This window comes from Bidens hawaiensis, unplaced genomic scaffold (assembly GCF_021521415.1).
Source record: "Bidens hawaiensis isolate Kalapana, Puna unplaced genomic scaffold, B.hawaiensis_p1.1 tig00012779_1, whole genome shotgun sequence".
NCBI classification, from domain to species: Eukaryota; Viridiplantae; Streptophyta; class Magnoliopsida; order Asterales; family Asteraceae; genus Bidens; species Bidens hawaiensis.
The window spans coordinates 92,091-116,372 of record NW_027504991.1 but is presented as its reverse complement, the minus strand read 5'-3'; the positions used below and the strand labels follow the sequence as shown (position 1 = coordinate 116,372).

Sequence of the window (24,282 nt, the reverse complement as noted above, 5' to 3'; positions counted from 1 at the left end):
CTTGAGACTGTTTAAGCTCCATTCGATTCAAGATTATAACGTAGATGACAAGGGTCTACTCATTTACACACCTACATGCTACAACATACTTGTATCTTCGGTCCGAAACCAAACAGCCAATGAGACTTTGCAGGAACATGATAATATCATAAATTACAGCATTTCATTTTGTTTTATATGTTTTTAAAGATATGGAAACTGCTCTTTGATCATACAAATTACAACATTTTATTTTATTTGCAATGATCTACGCACTTTAAGATTCAAACTGAAGATGTAAAATGTTGCCGGATCAAAGTCTGCGCGCCTTCAACCAGTCTCTTTACCACTTGAGCAGCTGGCAAGATATCCTTGATAAGTCCCACACCTTCGCCTGCATACATCACCATGCTTTCAATATCACCTGTCGTTGTCTTGTTGGGAACCGTACCCGCAAACCTACGAATTTCTTTTTCCTGTATAGTTTGACCAACAAAACAATTCAAAGTAAAAATTCAGTATTAGTGCATTTCCATTCATGAAGTTCCAACTGTTTTGTGAAACACAAAATTCCATGAATATAAAAAGACACACTTACCATCCCATGTATTGTTGAACGACCAATAACCGGTTGATTAGCCTCATTCTCATGATTTGGTAGATTTCTCCATTCTAAAAAGAAAGGCGTTTTCAGGACACGGTGAGGTGCTCCTGGCCACCTAGCACGACCGTATACGTTTGTATATTCTGTTTCACTCATTTCAACCAGCTTTTTTTTGTACAATGGGTGAGCATAACTCTCCTCAGTCACAAGAAACCTTGGCAAGCGAATTCAACTTAAGTCAAACGGTCAAATCAAGAGATTTATTTAATAAGAAGAACCAATGTACCTGGTGCCTAAACATACACCTTGAGCCCCGAGTGCCAACACAGCAACATAGCCTCGCTCATCAACAATTCCACCAGCAGCAATTACCGGAATACCCCTGGACCCAACAAGATCAACCACTCGTGGGACCAGTGCAGTCAATGCTTCCTGTCAATGTAAAGAAGTGTTTTAAACATTTCATGTTTTTTAAGTGTCACATATGTTTGATCTATATAATTCAGATCAGATTATTAATAAAAAAGATGCAAAAACAATGTACCTGACCGATAACATGCCCTCCTGCCTCATGTCCTTGAACTATTATAGCATCCACACCAGCATCCGCAGCACGCCTCGCTTCTTCAAAACTTCCAATCTGGAAAGAGGATTGAAGTTACAATAATAAGGGGTTTGGTTATTTCAGTTTCATGAATCAGGGCTAACCGCTAACCTGTGGAACAACCTTGACCCCGGCTTGATGAGCTTCCGAAACTACATCTTCCGTTACTTCGCCCCAATAAAGCTGCAGGAGCGCAACGTTTTCTTCAAGTACACACTTCAAATTCTGTTTATGAGGGAAAGCCAACACAATGCCAACTCCAAATGGTTTGCTGGTCAAAGTCTTTGTCTTCCTTATCAGCTCTCTTAAATAATCCGGGCATTCCTGTTATTAATATAACATTTAGTTATAATCTTTCATCTGCTACAAATTTGCCCCAAATTACGTATAAGTTCAAATTGGAGATAGATCATATAAAACCTTAAAGAAAATAAAAATCCTAACTAACAAACTAAATTAGGATTAAGAAAAAGACTAACCCAATCGGGAGCTCGAAGGATACCAATAGCACCGGAATTAGCGACGGCGGCGACAAGCTCCGGGCCGGAAATATCGGGTCCTAGAGGTGCCTGTACGATTCCGTACTCAAAACCCAGTATGCCTCTCCAACCCATTTCTTGAATTTGGTTTAGATTTGTAGTTTGTATTAAATTAAATAAAGTGACTTATTTTAGTTGTTATATGTGAGGCTCCGCTTACGTAAACCTCCTGCACACTCTATTCATCTTCAATCAAGCCCACAAGGCCAAAACCAATTTCACCTCCTCTCTGTTTCAGTATGGATTAATAATAACTAATTTGGATTTTCTTATTTATTTAATTATTAGTTTTTTTTTAAATGTTATAGAAATTAAATGATTAAATTTAATTTAGAAAACACTATATTTATCAAATTAAATGGTTTTATAATTTTAAATTATATTTCTAATGAAATATTCATACAATTTCCTTATAATCACGAAAAAGATACACCTAGCGATTTCGTAAGTTGTAATTATATTTTTAATAAAATATTGAGTTATAACAAAAGATGATATGAGATATCGGTTATCGCAATGAGATGTCGGTGGGATATCGGTAATTTTAATATAATGTAAAATTCATATATATAGCAATTTAACACTAATAATTCAGTATAGTCTCCAACCATTAACAAATTAACATTTTGCAAATTACAAAACACTAACAATCGTAGCAAGTAAGAATTAATTAACAATTAAAACAATAAAATTGAACACTAAAAGTTGATAATTAACACTTATATCAAGAATACCGGTGATATATTGGTCAATATCGTTGATATTATCGGTACCGATATTCTGACTTATATATCGACTGCACAGTACTCAATACCCATCGTATTTATAGATTTTACTAATTTAAAATGGTTTGTTGTGAATCAGCACTACTTTGATTATTGTTTATCGTCACCAATCTGACATTTTTGTTTAGAACGACGCGTTATTTTCGAGCCCCTTTATAGGTTCTATCCATATATGTTCTAATCGACAACTCATACTTGATCCCGTTGCTTTTTTGGAATTGAGAGAATACCCCAAATGAATTTGACTTTAGTCTGTTTTTGACGGCTTATAATCGAGTTTCAACTAGATATTTGGCCATATGTTTTATCAGTGATATATGGTAGAATTTCATTACTATAGATAGATGGAAAAACCCGTCACAACTGGTCCTCGTCGACAAACGGCTGAAAATGCTGGCGGGAACGGATTAGTGATAAAAGGTCATGACCATCGGTGATGATCATGTACAACGACTAATTTAGTTTTTCAATTTTTTTTTCTGTTGGGATCTAGACTGTACTCATTCTTCTAGTAGTAATGTAAAATATAGTTCAATAAACTTTATCAATCAAGCTTGCCAACAAAAGGACAATTCATCTTAGCAATTACAAGCACACAGAAAGTTTAAAGTACATGTTATCAAGTATAAATAACAAAATCAACTTCCAAAGTTCAGATATAAAACATAAAAACCCGTATAATTGGCACGACTATACCAAAAGAAAGCACATGAAACCAACTGCATAGCTCATAATGTTAATAGGATTGTCTGGTATGAAACCTTGAACAATATGCAAGACCACATGATACCCTTAGGGGAACCCGTTAACCGTAAGTCCTCCATCAACAGCGATTATTTGGCCAGTAATATAAGAAGCAGCAGGCAGGCAAAGGAAGGCCACCAAAGATGATACCTCATTGGCTTCTGCAAGCCGTTTAATAGGAGTTCTAGATGCCACAAGATCCACAAACTCCTTATTATCAAGTGCCTACACATAATAAACGTACATTCCCCATAAAGCCAACTTAGAACAATGGATATTAAACACCTATCATTATTAAAGAAAACGAATCTGAGCATGTATTACCGGTTCCATAAGAGAGGTTTTAGTAAACCATGGTGCTACACCATTTGCCCGAATGTTGTCTTTCGCCCACTCACAAGCTAAATTCTTTGTAAGTTGATTCATTGCACCTGTGGGTGTAAAACCAACATTAAAACAACTTCTTATTTCTAAGGCTAAAATGACTACGCAACGATACCTTTAGTGGCACTGTAAACCGATCCAACACCAACATGAACAAGGCCTGCAACTGAGGAAATGAACACAATGCTTCCAACTCCAGAGGTTTTTAAAAGAGGATGTGCAAGTTGACACATATGGTAACAAGATTCCAAATTGGTCGTCATGTGCATTGAATATTCTTCTGCAGTATACTCTGTAGTCGGTTTTGTATTTGCAGTCCCAACATTGTTTATCTATGGGCAAGTAAGCCTTTTGAAAGTGCAGAAGTTTGTGAAATTACTATAAGAGCCAACTACTATCTAAATGGGTTGATTTGGTAATTTTCGTTTGCTAAGCAGGTTGACTAGGCCTACTAAAACTATTAAATGGGTCAAAATAGTTCGCTCTTGCACTCCCTACTGACACTATCTACTGCCGCTACCCGCCATAAAACCAAGTATGGCGGGTAAACCCAATATAATATTTATTTATTTCCTATCACGACCTGTTTCAATCACAGCCCGTCAATTTTAGTCCGAACCGGTTTCAATAAGCATCATTTTCAAGTTTTATTAATAGTTACTTATTATTTATGCATGATTTGTAACCAAGTAATAAAAATTACTAAAGGGTGTCTATTGGTTCAAAGAAGGTCAATGAACTATAATGACTACGTAGCAAATCTATAGGTTCAAAGAAGCAACAGCCATTTAAAGGCTTGGTCTACTTTAGCTTTTATAGATTCAAAGAATCAACAACTGTTTTTCAGTTATTTTGCATAATTTTTGTTCTATTCGCAACAGTGAAGGTAGGGTGTGCAAAGTCGGTTTGGTTATGGGGCTTCACCATAACCATAACCGAATGGTCGGTTAACCGTTAGTTATGGGTCGGTTTTGTGTTAAGTTCGCTTAATTGTTCAATTTATTTTTTTTTATTTGTTTCAGTTGAAAATTGTTCGGTTATGATGTTCCAAGCTCACTTATGAAGTTTCGAATATGAAATATGCCGGTTCCAAGCCTGGTTACGGTATTCTAAGCCATGTCATAAATAGTTGTATCATAATTTTAAATGTTTGAAGCTATAAAATGAAGGTATAAAGGATGGAAATAGAGATACAAAATTTGGAAAAGTCGGAAAGCACAACCATACAAGGTTCGGTTTGGTTTAGATTAAAGTCAGTTAAGTAAAGCACATTAACCATAACCATAACCATAATCGAATGGCTGGTTAATCAGATTCACTTAACCATAACTGTCAGTTTTGTTCGTTTATGGTTAATTTCGGCTAATTTTCTTGGTTAACAGTTTGATTTCGGCTATGATTCGGTTTTTGCTCACCCCTAATTTTCTTGTTGTGTATGTGTATGTAAAAATTATCAACTTGTAATTAATAACAAAACTCTTGGGCAAATAAGTAGAACAACTTACCAGGATGTTGAGTTTGCCACCAAATAGCGACGAGACTTCCGCGACAAGCAGTTGTCGTTGGGAGCGTGAAGCAACATCACATACGGACCCAGTTACAGTAAACCCCTTGGCTGACCATTCTTGTAACCGTTGGTTGAGTTCAGACTCATTGCGAGAGCACGTGTGCACCACCGCCCCCAACTCCGCAAGTTCCTCGACCACAGCATAGCCGATTCCGCGTGTGCCGCCGGTGACAAGAGCTGTCATTCCGTCCAAACGCCATCTGGGATTTCCAGTATTATGTTCCATGACCATGAGTGGGGGAAGAGTACCAGTCAAGTCAATAATATAGTGCCGACAACTTTGATCATTTCCAATATAGTTTTAATGAATTTTTCAACCGAGATAAGCTGACAAGTTTAATTAAAAATACAGGCGTTTGGTTTTTATTGTTTTTTATTTTATTTTAGGTCTCAATTTTATATACGCTTTTCTTTTAATTTTTCATAATATCTTATATATCATATTTTAAAACATTATATATATATATATATATATATATTTTTCTTCCAATTTGCTGGGAAACTTCTTAAAATAGGCATGTTAACCCCTTTGTTTTCATTCCTATACATCGTCCCATAAAATCCATAAAATGGCCACTCAAGAATCATCGGCCGATGGTTTTGTGCTGCCACCAAACGAAACTCGTGGATGAGTAATATTGTACTACCTAGTGGCGGATCTAAACCATAATCTCAGGAGTAACGTTAAAAAAAAAAAAAAATTACTGTATTTCATACAATGTAAACGAAATTTTTTACCGTATTTCATACAATACTGATTTTTTTTTACAATATTTCATACAATAGTTTTTTGTTTTTTTTTTAATTTGCCTTTGGACCGATATTATCATTTTCTTGTAATTTTCATTTAAAAAGACTGCTAATAAGACTTTGTTGTTTTATCTTCCAAGTTTCCTAATTTTAGACGGGAGAAAATTTAAACCATAAATCTATAATCAATTTCAATTTACACATAAGCCCTAAATTCCTAATCAATTACAATTTCTAGTTTATATTATCCGAATATCCAACAAACCATAATCAACCATTCAATTAATGGGGTGGTGCTTCATTGTCAAAGGCAAAGCCTTTAAAACACTTGGGTTTAGAGGAGAGGTCTTGGGTTCAAATCCTAAAAACAACAAAAATTAAAAGAAGTTCATTGTTGAAAAAAATCAATTGATTGCCCATAAACAATTCGAAATTAACAAATTATATAAACAAATAAACAATTACAATTTTAAGTAGAAGTAGAAGAATACATGAACTGAACAAGCAGAATTCAAACTGTGGAAGGAGTGAGGGACTGAAGGAGCACCGACCTTTGGCTACTCGGCTGCAGCATGCAGGGGGTTGGGGCAGTGTGGGGTGGAAGTCATGACTGAATGAAACTTTGTTTTGTTGAATGTTGATGTCTGACCTAAACTAAACATTTAAGCATAAAGGAAAAACAAACAAATGGTTTTATTTAGTTTGTGCTTAAATTTGGTTGGGCTTTAATTGATTTTAGCTTTAAATTTGGTTGGGCTTTAAATAAACAGAGGTAACTTTATATTTTTTCAGTGGTAGCGAAATACGAAAACCGACCAAAACATATAAAATTTGTACTACCGGCCAAAAGTTGAGGGGTAGCGGAGGCTACCCCTAGTTATATACTAGGTCCGCCCATTGCTACCTGTACTTGAACCAAACCTCCGAAGAGTTTAGTCAGCCTGCAGAAGGTTTGGTTCTTTGGTCGGCTAGCGGAATTTAGGTACAGTTCGCGCGATATTACTCGTCAATGAGTTTATTCGGGTGGCAAGACAAAACCATCGGGTGACCAACAGTTATTGAGTGGCTATGGGATTTTATGCGTATTGTGGATAAGAATAGAAATAAGTGGGTCAACACAGCCCAAGTATTGCCCAACAAATACACAGACACAGCTCAAGCTATGAGCTCACCCTAAACTTTTATAAGAAAAAAAGGAGTTTTAGAGAAACACACATTTGTAAAGCTCCCAACGGGTTACTTCAAACACCAAGGGCTAGGAATATCTGGTTGAGGATGAAAGCTTGAATATCATTGGCTGTTATGTGGACTAGGTAGTTCATTGTTGCAGGTTTCGCTGAAAGGAGAATCAAAGAGTTTAAGTAGCAAATGATGAAGGAATAGGAGATGGTGATCTTGGATTATTTCCGCACTATTTGGGAAAAAGGTATGACAAATTTAACAAAAGAAGGAAGACATGTTACTTAAAAAAGATAGCTTCTGTTATAGCGCTGAAGATAACGAACGAGTTTAAGAAGCATTTTGTGACGTTCAACATGTCATTACACACGGTCCACTAGCCAACACATCGTGCATATTTTGGTGTATATTGTTGTTCGTATTTTCTTTTACAAGGTTTTGTTGTTGTTCGGACGCGGACGATGCTTTTCTTTATGTTATTTAAGTTGTTAATTTTTCGAAAAATAAAAGGTTAACCCATTCCTGGACAGAAGAAAATAAGTAGATGCATGCATTCATTTTTTGTTTCAATTTACTTGACATATTTTTGTGCTCCAAGATATAGATGGAGTTGCAAGCTGGCTATAAAACAGAGATGCTACAAGGATTCTACTTTACACAAGTAGAACTCAACAAGAAAGCTTTAATAACAGGCTTCACCCTCTTTGTTGTCTTTATAGTACAGAAGAGTATTACCCTATACACAAGCACCATTCCAAACAGGATTCCAAGATCGATCCACTTAGAGTATCCCATCTCGACTTGCAAAACGTCCTTCAATATCGTCTCCCCATCAATGCTAGGAGGACCTCCCAAGTATGCCGGGAACTTAAGACCTTCGAACTCATTTTTATACAATCCTTGTACTACATACCGGTGGAAGGAAACATAGTACATAGGGTATGTCCAAAATATTTGAGGCATATCATTTGGCAACCGAAAAAATCCAGCACTTAGTATCATCAATCCTTGGATTACACAACCTGTAATGATGCCCATGAGCAAATTTGGCACGATGGTGGCTACAATCATCATAAGGCACTCAACTAGTAGCATTGCTGCGAAGAGGATTAATGCAAAATATATGAATCGTCCGCATTCTCTCTGAAGACCTGCAAGAAAGTAAGCTATTGCTCCGGGAACTAACGATATGACAAGTAGGTAGGGAATTGAAGAGATCATATTGCTGATAACAAATGAACAAACCCCATAATGTCCATTTAATCTTTCCCATTGAAAGACCTGCACGAATATATTTTACAACATGGATGTCAAAAAATAAAATAAGGTCATGCATGCGCGCTTATCTTTCTTCAAGACCACATGAAATGCATCAACAAACCTTCATTTCCTCCATGAATGAGGGGTAACCGCCAATTGCCAAGAGGGTTAGGAATGAAGAGACATACATTAGTATTGAGATTCTAGCCTGTAATCGTGAACCATAACAAACAGTTTTTAGTATGCATCTTTAGGTTATTTGAAATACAATAAGTAAAAAATCTTTTTGAGATAATTGTCACCAGCCAAATTGGTATTCAATAACAGCTTTCGAATTTTTTGGATAAGTGGGTGATTTAGGATTCAATGAAGTGTTTCTAAGAGTATTCTCATCTCACCCCCTATTCCTAAACCAAAAATTACACTAAAACTCACTACATTTTCTCTCTCTATTTCAATTAAATAATACTTTTTATACCTTTTATAATTACATTTTCTCGTTCCTTCACTCACAACCACTCTCAAAATATATTAAAAAATTATATGAGATGAACAGTAACTTTTCAAATATAAAGAAAAATCGTTACTTTTTCTAAAATATAAAAACTCTTCACTCACAATACCCTGAATCACTCTCTAAATTATAAAAACACCCCTCACATTAAATGAGGGGTTGGATGAGAATGCTGTAAGTCTTTTCTTTATTTAAAAAAGAAAAAAAGTTACACTTTTAGGCAGTTTGCTGCCCTGCGAGCGAACTTGACAAGTTTTCTTAGATGACAAGCAAACCTCGTAGAGTATTGTTCACTTCTATCAATGGAGGTAAACTGGAACCTTTATAGAGATCACTTTTTAGAAACTGTTACGCCCAAGTGGTTACTAATTTTTGTTAACAAAAGTGGTCTTTTTTTTTTTTTTGGAAAACTTAGGCATTGAGATATAATCTTTTTTGTTCATTATAGATTCCAATATATATAACTTACATTTAAGGAGCCGAATCCAGAACCAAGTTCGAAGAAAATGGTTCCTACCGCAAAGCCCAAGACAATATATATACCAAGTCGTAACCAGTAGTATCCTATATCGCGATACATGTTTATGAATGATCTTTCTACAAGCACCAGACACTGTGTAACAAAACTAGCTTGCAAGCTTAATCCTGCCTTTTCAGTTAAGCCTTCCTCCTAAAAAATTCACAAGATTCATTATTTGGTACTATATTGTAGACCTTTGTTAATGTGAAAACTCGAAATAATTCCATTTAAGAATAATTTTTATGTAACCTTTTTTATATGCATTATATGTAACTTATATTTACGAAATAAAAGAAACATGGACCCGCTATTTACATAGGTGTAACAAATATATATGTAAACGTTCATTACATCTATGCAGATACTTCATATAACCTTTTTTTACACTATTCACGCATGTATGTAAGCGTTTGCTACACATATTTTTAAAGTCGATCCACATGTTTTTCTTTATTTTATTTCGTAGATATAAGTTACATATAATACATACGATAAAACAAATAAAAAGGTATAGTTGAGTGAAGTTCTTTCAAGTTCTCCCAAACTCAAGTGAGTTCAAGTATTGAGATCATGCACTACCTGAACACATATAGCAGCTATTTCACTTTTGACTCCCATATATATTTCAGAGGTACTGTAGGAATCAGAAAGTACATCAATTACTTTCTCAGCAGGAGTATTTCCACTAACAGTGTCCTAAAAGTGTTAAAAGAAGAATCGTTAGTTGAATTTTATGTCGATTAACTATCTATTAAATTATAACAAGCAATTTAATCTTCACAATCTGTTTGCTGATCCTTTTTATATAAATAAATTTGATCCAGAAAGACGAGTTGGTATGCATTAATGTGAAAGATTGGATTTCAGTATGACCAACCTCATTAAAATCTGTGTTGATGATTAGGAGGAAGTGATCTGAAGGACTTTGTAGATCAGGACAAGGAAAACCATTTGCCGCAAAAAACTAAATATAACAAGAAATGGTGTTGTTACCTTTATGGTTTTGTCATATCTAATTCTGATGATATATGATAAAAATGAGTTACCTGGTTTGCCGCAATAGTCGGACCGAAATATATCGTTTTCCCCGAAGAGAGAAGACAAAGATTGTTAAAAAGGCTGAAAACTTGACTACTAGGTTGATGGATGGCTGCTAAAACTGTCATCCCATATTGTCTAGTGAGTTTATCAATCTTGTTCATGACATGATATGAGGCTGCACTGTCAAGACCACTTGTAGGCTCATCAAGCAAGAGAAGTTTAGGGTGTGTTAATAGTTCTAAGCAGATGCTTAAGCGCCGCTTTTGGCCACCGCTAAGCCCTTTGATTCCCCAACCTCCTATTCTTGTGTTGATGGAATCTTGGAGCCCCATCTCCCTTATAGTTGTATCTGCTCTATCCCTCTTCATGGATTTTGGCATGGTTCTGGGCAGTTGAAGTTCAGCTGAGTAGTAGACTGTTTCTTTAACGGTTAGAGTCCATGTTAAACTTGTTCTTGAGTCATATACGCCTAAATTAATGATAGAAAAAGTGTAAGATGCATGGTAAAATAATACTTCCAGGAACCAACAAACAGAACCAGAGGAAGCTGTGGACAACTAATTATGTTAATATACTAGCTTTTTGAAAATTCGAGCAGCCTGTGGATTTTTGGCAGAATTTTGGATTAATAAGTCAATAATCGAGAGACTAGTTTTATTATTATTATTATTATTATTATTATTATTATTATTATTATTATTATTATTTTCTTTTTTAATTATTTTCCGGTCTGAGCATCCAATTATCTTTTGCTCTTTGCGAGGGTATTGGAATATAGTTGTTAGGGTTTTAGTATTGAACCAACGTGCCTGGATTATCTTCATACATTGTAACTTTGTTGAATGGAATGCAATAAATCAGTTTTAACATCTTACTAAAAGCTAGTGTAAGCTGGATGACCTTGGTGTGATTGCACCAAAAGAAAGAAATTATATAGCGTCTAAATCTCTGAAGAAGGATCAAATATTTCAGAACAAAGATGTGTCTTTTTGTATCTTATAATTAAATAAATTCAAAACCCAATCGCCTTGTTGTCGTACCAAAGTGCGGTAAGTTAGCCTTGGTTTATGTCCATTAACTAGAACTCGTCCAGTTGGCCTTGTGTTTGAAGCCAACCTCCCTGAAATTATAAACGTAAAAACGTTAAAAGTAAGGTCCTAAGCAATATACATTATGTACCACTAATTAATTTGATGCCCCAAGGGCTGTAAATTATCTATGTTATTATGCCAAATTTGATAAAATATAAGTTGGATATATATGAGACATGCATATATATAATATAATTAATAGTTACTTGGAAGTATGTACAAATGGGTTAAATATTATGCACCTGCTAAACAATCAAGGAGAGTGGACTTGCCACAACCAGATGGACCCATGATAGCAACAATCTCTCCTGGTTTAGCATATCCAGTGACACCATTAAGTAAGGATTTACATGTATCTCCACACGCAATCCAAGTTGAACTTGAAACGGTCACTCCAACATCGTCCCACGTCAAATACGCTCCACTCACCCTTTTATTCAACACATGCGGCTCAGACTCGACGATTTCTATACCCCATTGATCATCTGGTTCAGGACATATGCCATTGTTATGTACCAAACTACCCATGCTAGTTCAATGATTTAAACAAAGAACTAGAGAGAGAGAGAGAGAGAGAGAGAGAGTTCTAAGTAGTTTGCCATTGTTATGTACCAAACTACCCATGCTAGTTCAATCACACTTCTTTTGATGCAATTAATAATTCTTGGATTTTTATATAACGGTGGGGGCGTTATTTTCAAAAGCAGTTTATGCTAAGAATTGCGAGAACCAAGTCTACCTTTTATATAAATTGGCTAGAATGCATGTGAATTTTAATATGTATAAAAGATCTGAGATTAACAGTCTTTATCTAAATACATATATATACACAATTTGCCTGTAACCATTGTTTTAAAATTTCAAAACTTCCAGCGTTTTAAGTTATGAAAAGAAAACGTTTTCCCTAAAGTATCAAAAAAAGTAAATTATCAAGATTTTGGTAGTAAAATGTGAGATTCGAGGTTGATAATGTTATAAATTAACTTGATTTATTCCCATTTAATCAGGACTCTAGTCGTCTTTTGAATGCTTGCTTTATTTGGAAAAATGTGTATATAAAATTAGCATGTGTAATGTTGATGGCGACTATTTCTGGCCCGCGTTTTGTTACAGAGAGTAAAAGTAATATATATTTTATAGGTAAGTTAATAAAAATTGATAGGATAATGAAACAAGCATTTGAACATGAATATTTAAAATGAAAATTCCAAAAATAGCCTATTTCGACTAACACTTTCTAGAAATAACAATGATTTTCAACAAATTCCCAAAATGGTCAAAGAATTCCGTTGGATCCAACGAAATTTCAACACCGTCCGGCAGAATTCGTGGACCTTTAAAATCGCACCACATGCACGTCAACGTATTAATGGATCCGACGAAATTCTTCATCTTCTACCTCTCAAACCTTAAAACTCCGTAAACAGCTTCCATCTCCATCTTTCTTATTATTTCTCCACAAAATCAAACAAATCTATATGTAAATCGCTTGGTTTTTCAAAGAGAAGACAACCATAGTGTTGAATTTCACTCTATAACTCAACCCCCCCCCCCCCCCCCCGAATTGAGAATCTAGGTTTCAATTGACAAATTAAACAGTGGATCCGACGTAATTATTTGGCCATTTTGAGGATTTGTTGAAAACCATAGTTATTCTTGAAAAGTGTTGGTCATAATAGGCTATTTGAAGAATTTTCCTATATTTAAAACATCTCATTACGTTCATACAGAAACATAAAAATGAGAAAGAAAGCCCGCAAAGTTCATAAGCATTTGAACATGAATATTTTCACCTCACATACAGTGTTTAGTTCTTATGATTTGCCATTTAAAAAAAAAGACTTGAGTTCCCAAACTCATAAGTGCGTCTAATCTTAGGCATTGTCTATCCGGACACATTTTTACTTTTTTACACGCATTTCCTCTTTTAAACACACCCTCTCTAAACTCAAATGTGTGTCTAAATAGCATCTTCCTAATGTTGTAGTTCGAAAAATATGTGGTAAAGGCATGACCTGATTAAGGACTACCAACAACGAATTATCGACACCTTTTCTCGTGGCATCCTTAGACGTTTCTCAAACATATTACCGACAAGCATTTTACTAACTAATTGCCAATGCTTCTTTGAAACATTACCGATGGATATTATGGTGGTAATATTTATATTTAAAAAAAAGAATAGTATGATAAACTGAGAAGCATTTTACTAACAAATTACCAATGCATCTCTCCATGTCTTCCTTGCTTAAGCAGTTTCATCACCGTCGAGTCATCCTTCATCTCCTCTTGTAGCCTTTCCATCTAAGTGTCTCGTGCTTGATTATGTGCCAACAACTCCATGCTATGAGTTGGCTATTGGCAATTCCCGTTAGGCTTTACACAGAAAACCAACAGAAGTTTATTATCGAAAATAGAATCCCATCACAGATATCCAATTGCAAAGCACAAAGAATCTCAACTCATTACCATAGGATGTTTAGAGAAACCTTACTGGGTGCTATGATTTATCATGCCGCTCTCACAATTAAATACAGAATAATGTGTTGACAATCTTATGTACTAATAACTACAAGCTTAAAACCAATTCAAGCTTTAAAACCAGCACTACCATCAATTTTGCAATCTAGAGATTATAATGTTTTGTTTTTGTCTTCAATAGTATTTTTTTACCAGATCTTAACTAATGCTGAAAATTGAAACCCGGAAATGCCTTTTACAAGACATATATGTAATTATGTTACTTAGAGCTAATCATTTCAGGGCTTTAATTCCGGGTTCGATTTCTACTTGGGCCGCTTCGAAGGACATCTGATTGAATGGACGAATCAGGGCTTTAATTCCGGGTTCGAACCCGACATGAGGCGGGGGTTTACGGATTATATCCGATTCCAGCATATCAGGGGCACGGTTTCATGACGGTCAATGAGTTGACCTTGGACATGGCCTCGAAAGGTCGAAAGGGTCATAACACTTGTCATCCTCATTACTCGAGTTTGAATCCCACTTACAGTGGTTCTGACAGGGGGCGGACTTGGTTTAATATCAGGAATAGCTTATCTAGATCTCGTGGTCTAATAAAAAACAGAGTAATTAAAGTCTTAAATACCTATACAAGTATGGGTAAGTAAGGTGTCAAACCAATGAGAGTAAGTGGTTGGTGTGCAATGTAACTAATTCTAAACATTATGAAGTTTATCAATTTATGAAATAGCAGATGGAGTGCTGATCACAGTAGCAATATTTACAAGTGAGAATAAAAGCGAATACACAAACAAGTTGTATCTATTCAATTTAAAATCAAATAACAACTAGGGTTCAAGCATGTGGCTAAACAACAATCTCATATCATTTAACAACTTAATTATTGACAAACAAATCGGGTTAATTGAATAATCCAACGTTAGGCGTCAATAAATATATACACACAGCACTGGTAACCAAAGGTTTCTTGCCAGTGTGACTCAATCAAGGACAGAAAAAGGATTAAACAAAAAGGTTTCCTTTGCACGAGCCAGATACACATGATTGGCACTTGATTTTATTAAAAGTTGTTGAGGTACTTGATTTTATTAAATAAGATGGATAGAGTGTGCAACAACGAACTAATACAAAAGGTATTCTATCATATTTTAAGAGTCCTGGTTTTGTGTTTTTTATACACTTGGAGGACGATATTTTAGGCCTCACGAATTCTCTATCAAAACATCTTAAAAAAAGAGTAAAGACTTGTTAGAAGCGTTTAAGTTGATAAGCGGGGCAAACCGAGCATTGAATAATCTAAGAAAAAAAGTGTTTGACACGATGTTGGCTAGAGTGATATCTGTTTGTGAAAAAAACAAAATTAAGATGTTAGATATGAAGGAAATTTATGGTAATAAAAGAAACCGAAAGAATGCAGTTACTAATCGACATCATTTTTAGATTGAAGTTTTTAACACAGTTTTTGGATATGCAAATTCAGTGAGGTCTCAACTAGTTTATTAGAAAATATATCCGGTTTAAATCTTTGTAATTCGTTTTCTAAGTTTGACATATCTAAGATAGTGACACTTTTCGAGATGTATCCGAATGACTTTAGTAATGAAGAAAAATGGTGTATTTTGGGTGATATTATGACATTTTATCACATTTTAAAGGAAAATGATAAATTTGCAAAATTGAATGGAATGTGTGATCTTGCTTGTGTAATGATGGAAACCAGCTTTTCATTTGGTTTATCGAATATTGAAGTTAGCGTTGGTTTTACCGATTGCAACCGCAACCGTTGAAAGATGTTTTTATAAAATGAAGCCCATCAAGACGGATTTGCTCAATCAAATGGGTGATAAGTATTTGAACGATGTTCGGACGAAAGAGAAACGCTTGATAAAGTAAATGAAGAGGATGTAATGACTGGATTTCAAGCTTTCAAAAACCGAAGAGGATAAATCTGCAGCCCATGTGTTTAAATTTATTTATTATTATGTTTCTATTTTTATTTAGTTTACGTTGCTTGAAATACGGTTAAAAGAAAATTTAGATCTGTCACTGGTGATGTCCATATTTTAAAGCACACGTGAGCCGAAATCAAACCTAGGACCATATAGCTTATCAAATTAATAACTTTAAACCTTTTATATAAAAAAAAGAAAAAATATTATTTCCACAGATTAAATTTGAAAATCTAACAAAAGTTATACAAGAGTGCTTAAGAGTTTATAGATAAAACCAGTGAAACGAGGAATTGAGGATAACCCAATCATTGGATTAATTCTTGTTCACAGTTGTTGCTTTCAGCCGTTCAACAAGAAGTAGTTGTTGCTTTCCATTTGGATCCCATTTCCCTACACTAGCGGGTATGGTAGCCTTCCATTTGCAGATCTACTGAACTGACCGCCAATTTGGCCCACTCTCATTGCCTAGATCATGCCCACATTTGGACTTTTAACGTCCAAAGTCCACTCTTTTCTATTAAATATCATACATCTACATGACTACATCTAACTAAAAATTGACACTTGCTAGAGAGTACAACTATCAACTATTGGGTAGCATTTTGTGTGCGTAAATGATAGGAGAAATAACATATTTTATTGTGAATGAATTGTAAAATGTGTGTTTGGTTGGTCAATATAATGTAATTAACAACGAGTTTTTCTTTTCTCAAAATGGGATGGGTGGATAAATTATTTATCAATATAGGTGGTTTCACTGGTTTGAAAATTATTTACCAAAATAGGTAAACATACTTTTTCTCACTCCTAATCCTATTGAATACAAATATTACTCATTAAAAAGAATAAAATGCCAAATATATTACACGTAGATTTAGTCATATTTATTTTTATATATGTAGATGTCATGTTATCGGTGTAAAAAATATAGTTTTTTTATCGTTTAAGTGCAAATTTTGTTAAAAACAAAGTTATATTCAAAATATAGTTTTTTTAACGTAAGTTATACGAGTTCTGGTAACCCACAGATGCCTTCACAAATTACTAAACTGATTCCGTCCAAATATTATTGGTATTATCAAAACCGGTATCGGCACGCGTTTTTATTCTTCGATCGATGTATCAATATCTTTTTGGGCATATTACGATTTTATTTTTGTGAGTTTTCTTAAATTCTTTATATTAGGTATTTAGAAAAATAAGCGATTTTTTTAAAGAATGTTTTGACAACAATTTTTTCAAAAACAAGACCTAAATTTCTAAATTTTTGTTTAAATATTTCTTTTATTCTGAATTGAATTGAGAAAAATGATTTTAGTGTTAAAGGTATGACTAGACTAAGGAAAACATTTAAATAAGAACTTATATAAAAATGATCTAAAAACAATTTTGTTAATGAAAACAAATATTTTAATATTTGTAGGTAAGAAAATAGTATACGACTAAAAACAACGAATAAGAAAAAAAACTAATTTATTTAGTTTTAAATGTCCTTCAAAAAGTTTTTTTTTAATCTCTAAACAAAAATATATATATGACGTTTTTTAACAAGAGATACTTGTATTTAATATGATTAGGAGTGTAACATTACGAAAATTTTGGACAATTTTTGACAAATAATAAAGTTAAGAGGTTAAAAATATTCATGGTAAAAGTAAACTAGAAAAAAAAGACAAATAAGGGAAGTAGTTTATATTAAGGGAATGAAGTAAAGATACTCCATCCCACATCGGAAGAAGAAACAAATATTAAGCACTTTATAAGGGGAGGACATTCCATGATAATGTTCTTAAGTAGCCAATCACTCTCCCTAGTCCTAGCGGAGGGTGCGAAGCACCCGACGCGCACGGGCTCGGGCACAGGCGAGGGGCGCAATGTGGCGCTTTGATGGCGCACTTTGCACTTCGCAATCTGGGTTATGCAGGACACGTGGCAAGCCTACGCGGCGACTCAGCAAAGCTAGTGCATCTTCGAGAAAAATTTCTATAAATAGACCGGCCATGGGGGGTGGTCCTCACTCATCCTCACACTCCAAATCACATACTTATCCTCGATAAGCGTGCCATGAACCCGATATGGCGATATCCCGACAAGTCTTACCTCGAAATGCGTGCCATAACTCTACCTAGTTACTCTCTCGACCTCCCTCCAAGTAGTAGTGCGGCCCAAGTAGAGCATAGGCGTTTCGAGTAATAAGCCATTTAAGGTAGGGGTTCTGCCCGATTATTATATTAGACCCTAGTCATGGATATAGCCTGTACCTTGATTTTATAAAGTGGAAATAAGATTCCATAAAGTCGAAATTATAGATAAAATAATATTTCTTTATTATATATATATAAAGATTTTATTAAGTATTTCTTATAATAAAAGAAAGTTGAAATATATGTTTCTTCACGAAGAAGAAACAAAGGTTTATAAGTGATTAACAAGAAAGGACTAGAGGTCCTTATATTTATAAAGAGATAAAATGTCAAGGTAAAGGTTATGCAATCGGACTAAAGGTCTGAAGCTAGATCGTTGATCTAGTACTTATAAAATGTTATTCTCGTACTATAGGTCCGAGGTAACGAGACAAACTGGTGAGAAACACCAACCAAGAAGAAATGTGAATATGTCCAACTTTTTATAAAACAAAGTCTTGAATGTTTGCATAGGATTATATCCCCAAAACTTTATAAACAAAAGTAATGCTGGCCCTCAGGCTATTGTATACGTTTGTCTGGATCCTTACATATGTGGGTAGATGATGGGCACACCGCACCACACTTGCTAATACCTCCGCCACGTTGGGCCGGACCTAAGTAATGTCCGAGAGGGAATTATCTCGTGTATATTGATAGTTGCTAAGACCTCGATGCTGCGGTATCGCTGAGAGGTTTCAAGTATAACTGGAGGTTTATAATAGTATTTTTAACTTGGTTGTTTCCTAAGCCACGATGGGCCGGGTCATAAGATACCAAGGGGATAACTAAGTAACTTAAATGTTTTGTGTTAGCGTGTTCACCAGCATGTGTTGCTGACGTATTTTTATAACTGTTTTACAGGTAATGGAGAATAGGTGTTTGGAGAAGAATGGTAGCCGTTAGACGATCTGATGGCACAATGGATATTTTATAAATAAAATAATGTGAAACATGGCTTTGTAATCCAAACACTTATGTACAAATTAACGGGTGTTTTAAAATCCCGTCTTTTAAATATAATAATATTTTATTAAATTCTTCCGCTTTACAACCTTAAACTCTGATATATTTACAAAACAGGTACCAACGTTGGGTCACACGCCCAGGCCCTGAGCCGGGGTGTGACAAGGAGTGAGAAAAAAAATAACTTTACCTATTTTGGTAAATACTTTCCATCCACCCTATTTTGTTAAAACTCCGACAATTAGACAATAAATCTCATTTCAAGAGGACCCCTCCTTCCCGTATCCTTTTTTTTTTTCATTCTATTTCTCTTTCAACCTACCTTCTTGACACCATCACCAGACAACCACCACTTGACCAATGACCACAACCGCCAAGACATTATCACCACAACCACCACCACCTACTATCAACGCCACCACCGCTACTTAACTACCACCACCACCTCTAAACCATTGCCACCGAAACCACCACCACCGTCACCACAACCTCCGCTACCACTGTCAATGCCACAATCGCTTAAACCACCTCCAACGCCACCACTTGACCACGACTAATGTTGCCACCCCCACCATCACCGTCGCCGTCACCACCACCGTTTCGCTTGACCATTACCACTGTCGCAGCCTCCGACGCCACCACCACCGTCGTCGATGTTATTTTTTATTTTGGTAAAAAAAAATTATTTTGAAGTTGGGGCATTTGTATTCTATTCCTACGTTTTTATTGTGACTACCAAACAACATAGGGTACTAATTCATTCCTTTTCCATTAGTTAACCAAACAGTACAAAAAAATGGTAATGATTAATTTTGTTTCTTTGTCCGTTTCATTCCCTAATCCATTCGATTCCCTCTCCATTTCATTACATGATACCAAACAGACCCTTAATTTTTTTTTCAAAACGACCAAATAAAAATTATATATTTATATATAACGGATACACATCCAATCATATATAAATATAGCGAATTATTACTTTGTTCATTGTCCTGTTTAGTTAACCTATATAATGAAATTGACGAGTGAATAGAACGGATGAAGGAAATAAATGGATCATTACTATTTCATTGTTTCGTCTGGTTACCCTATGAGAATAGAATGATTAATCATTGCTCTTTGATATTTGACAGATGGAAAAAAGACAAAGAAATGAAACACAATTCATTAAAGTTACAAAAAAGCACAATGCTTAGAAAAAATAAGAATCTCTACCTAATAGTTGATTTTATTCCATTGACCTACTAAATACTTTCTACTTTTATAATCTTTGAATGAATTATTTCATTTTCATCTTCATTTCCTTATACCAAGCTTGCTATAAAGTAACTAGTTCTTTATTAATTTTTTGAATTATTGATTCATTATTTTTTTTTCTTTTAGTTTCATCAGTCATATTGTTACGTTCTCTTACAAGTATAATTACTTTATCGAACAACTTCATATGAATAAATGATTCTATATTTTATTCTAAATAAAAGTTTCGGCTATTAGTGACCATCTCTAACTTCTAACTTCAATAACTAGTTTTGTCATATCATGAGTTTTGTCAAAATCAAACAAAAAATATCTTTTCAATGAAGCATTAACTGCTTTGATGCAAACTACAAGCCGGCTTTTGAATGTTGTTTGTAGTTTAAAGAAGACAAAAAGAACCACCTAAAGTCCTCGCATGATCAAAAACCAAGTAAGTCATATGATTCTTATCACAACTTTAATTTGTCCCGAGGTTCACATTTTTCTACTTCACAAAAAGATAATCTAGATTGCTGTATGGATTAAAATTCATATCATTTTAGTGTAATAAAGCATACTAGATTATTGAACCGTGCACGACACAGATGTAAATATAGAAATCGTCAAGTAAATATATATACAAATTCAAACCATAAATTATATTTTAATATATTTTTTGAAACAACATGATTTTTAATTGTAATTCATATTCATACGCAAATAAAATACTTAAATACATAAACTTACAAAAAAATCTACTTCTACTATACTAATAAAAGAATACATATTTTTACCACTTGTCACTCTCTTAGCCCTCCTACCTTCTTAGCCCTCCTACCTTTTTTTTAAAACCTATTTTCAATATATAGTTTGTTTTTGGATTTCTTAGATACCCCTATAGGTTATTAACTTATTACCCGACCCAATATGTCATATTTCTATCAATTTAGAGCACCCCCATCCCAAACACCGCTGCATCCTCGCCGCTACCTATTTAGATCCGACTCCCAAATGTTTTGTATTTTAGTTGTTAAATTAAATTGTAGGAGGCATTTCACTTTCTTATCATAATGCATGTTCTTGATTTCCTAAGATTATGACATTCTTACACATCTTGATAATCATTGGTTCTGGACTAATGCATGGAAGGTAAGTGTCTTAATATTAATTTATATGTTCTTTTTTCTTTTTATATATTAACTTTATTTTTATTTGTACCGTAAAATGAAACAATTTAGCTACAGAAAAAGAACATGTCAAATGGGATTGAAGTGATCGGAATTTGAAAAGCTAGAATCATGAAGTATTTTCGCTAGCATACACATAATTTAAAACATAATCTTTTTTTATTATTAAATATTTTAAATTAACACACAATTTCAATTTCTGTAATTGAAGATTCTAACCAATAATGTATCTATATTTTATTTTAATGTTTCAAATTTTCTTAAATACGTACTAATTTCAATCTTTCTTAAATATATACTAAACACGCGTATCTGTTAATATTCAAAATTTAAAGTTTTTTTTATTAATAAGTAAATAATTTTAGCTATTATGACAACAGATCATAAATATTATATCAAAAATTGGTTTGTTTATTTGGAAAGTTACAATCAAGTTTAGTAGTTTCAATAATTATAGATATATCAAAACAATTAAATATTATAGCAAAATTCTAAAATATTAACTAATCACACGAGATTACTATATAAATCTTGAAAATTCCTTATCTAATACGTTAAACTAATATATATAACCTCACTACATCTTTTGGTATCAACTGGTATCCCGAGCTCAGAGAAATCAATATTTTATGAACAATGACAAACATGTTAGTATGTCTAGAAATATGTTTCACGCAATTGCATTCCTTATTTACTTTAACTTTGTAGTAGATTAAATCAATTACTTTTTCTTACATAGATAGGTTGGTGACAGCAAACTTATCATTCTCAATCAACTTCTAAATTTTAAGGATGACAGTATCATCAAAGTTCGTGTAATCCAATTTTAGGATAAACCAGAGTAGATTATCTCAGAGGGCATGACACTAAACAATCAAGAGGTATGAAATGTTGTTATATGTGTTTATATATATATAACTTTTATGGATATTATATTACCTTTTTCTTAAATTTTATTCATTTTAATTGTCAGAAAAACATGTTTCATGGGAGCATATTAAAAAATTTATATAAAGATTTGAGATATGTGTGTGTGTGTGTTAAGAACTCAAAATATATTAAGAACTTTTAGAAACTCTTAAAAACCAAATATTTTTTTTAATAGTTTTATATAATAACATTATTTGAGAGTATTTTATCATATTTGATATATAAAATTTTGATTTACATATATAAATCAATAGTTTACATACATATAATATTTATGTAATAAAAAACTTACATACGTGTAAAAGAAAATTAGATATGTGTAAAAACTAATTTATATATTTGTAAAAAATATTTGTGTAATGTTTGTTGTGTAATTCCTGTAATTCTAATGTAAATTATTTTGTATTAACAATATACGATAATTGTGTTGTTGATTGAATTTTGCTTAATATTTAAAGTTTTAAATTTTCATCAATTTTCGTGTGATACACGGGGCTCAAACTAGTGACTTTATCTAGTAGAATGTTTACAAAGAAAATTTAAAACTTTAAAACATAAATTTCATAAACTTTAAAAACTAATATTAATATAAAACAAACAAACAAACTTCATTAACATTATTTTGGAAAGCAAGCAAATCGGAATATAAGCATCTAGGAAAGATTCTTGATAAGCATCCAAGAATGATTCGGGCTTCTTTTATTCATTGACCAGGAACACAGTTGACGACATAAACATTCATATACCAATCTAACAAACATAGTGACTAACTGACTACGAAAACTGGTTTTACATTTCATGTAAAAAGTCCTGCATCCTCATAAACTGAAGCACATTCAAAGCTCATTTAAGAACCAGAACCAAATATAAACCTTTTTAAAATGACATGTTTTGACCAGAATCAAATCGTTACGCTTTTAGAATGACCCATTTAAACACGAACCAAGTCAGTATCCTTTAAATTAACCCGGTATGACATAACCAAATCAACGCGATTTTAAAAAGACCCGTTGAAACCAGAATGAAATCGATGCCTTTTTATATTGACTCGTTGACCCAAACTAAACTGATACCCTTTTAAAATGACCCATTTTGATCCGAGCCAAAGCAAATCAAAAAATATTTCTAAAATGACTCATTTTCATAAAAGAAATAATAACACACTTGCAGATTAAGAAGAAAATGAAGGGTAACACATACAACGTTCTTAGCTTTTGAAATCCTTTCTACCAAATGCGAATACATTATTAGTAGTTGTGAAGATTCAAAAAAATATAACGTTTCAATAACTTCAAAATACTTGAAAGTTGAAACCTATGCGAACCTTTCACTTAATTTTGAACTTTCCATATTATTTCATTTTTCAATAGATACTAAACGAAACACCAAACAAGCTAAATAAAAATTGAAACGAAACTAATTTGAAAAAAAAAAACTAAAACCGAAAACCTAAATAAAACCAAATACCAATAAAACTAAAACAAAGCCGAAATGAAACTGAAAAACTAAAACCGATAAATCTGAAACCGAACCAAAAACAAAAATTGTAAAAACCGAAAAAAAAAAAAGAAAAACGTTAAACCCGTCTAAAACGAAACTAATTTATAAAAACTAAAACCGAAGAAAACCAAAAATCGAAATGAAACCAAAACGAGAATAACAACCATGAAACTTTGAAAAGAAAAACCTTATAGTTTTTAATTTATATTGAATTATATATTGAATGTGATTAAGTTGTATGTAATTTAATTTTAAATTATTTTATTAGTAAGAAATTATGAGA

The 24,282-nt window shown here is 33.5% G+C and overlaps 2 protein-coding genes and 1 pseudogene across 3 annotated transcripts; all 3 read right to left on the bottom strand.

Moving 5' to 3' along the window:
* Positions 1–141: 141 nt before the first annotated feature.
* LOC143609732 (uncharacterized) lies at positions 142–1,812 on the bottom strand. The gene is made up of 6 exons (XM_077084407.1): positions 1,667–1,812; positions 1,299–1,511; positions 1,128–1,223; positions 870–1,015; positions 578–797; positions 142–455 (listed from the first exon to the last, which is right to left on the bottom strand). The coding sequence occupies exons 1-6, from the start codon at positions 1,799–1,801 to the stop codon at positions 264–266; spliced, it is 1,002 nt and encodes a 333-aa protein (XP_076940522.1). The 5' UTR covers positions 1,802–1,812; the 3' UTR covers positions 142–263.
* A 1,365-nt stretch (positions 1,813–3,177) lies between these two features.
* Positions 3,178–5,438, bottom strand: LOC143609741 (tropinone reductase homolog At5g06060-like). The gene is made up of 4 exons (XM_077084413.1): positions 5,145–5,438; positions 3,755–3,971; positions 3,580–3,686; positions 3,178–3,480 (listed from the first exon to the last, which is right to left on the bottom strand). The coding sequence occupies exons 1-4, from the start codon at positions 5,436–5,438 to the stop codon at positions 3,304–3,306; spliced, it is 795 nt and encodes a 264-aa protein (XP_076940528.1). The 3' UTR covers positions 3,178–3,303.
* Positions 5,439–7,714: 2,276 nt separating this feature from the next.
* Positions 7,715–12,089, bottom strand: LOC143609742 (ABC transporter G family member 1-like; annotated as a pseudogene). Its single transcript, XR_013149471.1, has 8 exons — positions 11,804–12,089; positions 11,511–11,590; positions 10,476–10,939; positions 10,307–10,393; positions 10,009–10,125; positions 9,379–9,579; positions 8,517–8,603; positions 7,715–8,416 (listed from the first exon to the last, which is right to left on the bottom strand). The product of XR_013149471.1 is annotated as an ABC transporter G family member 1-like (transcript).
* Between the last annotated feature and the right edge of the window lie 12,193 nt (positions 12,090–24,282).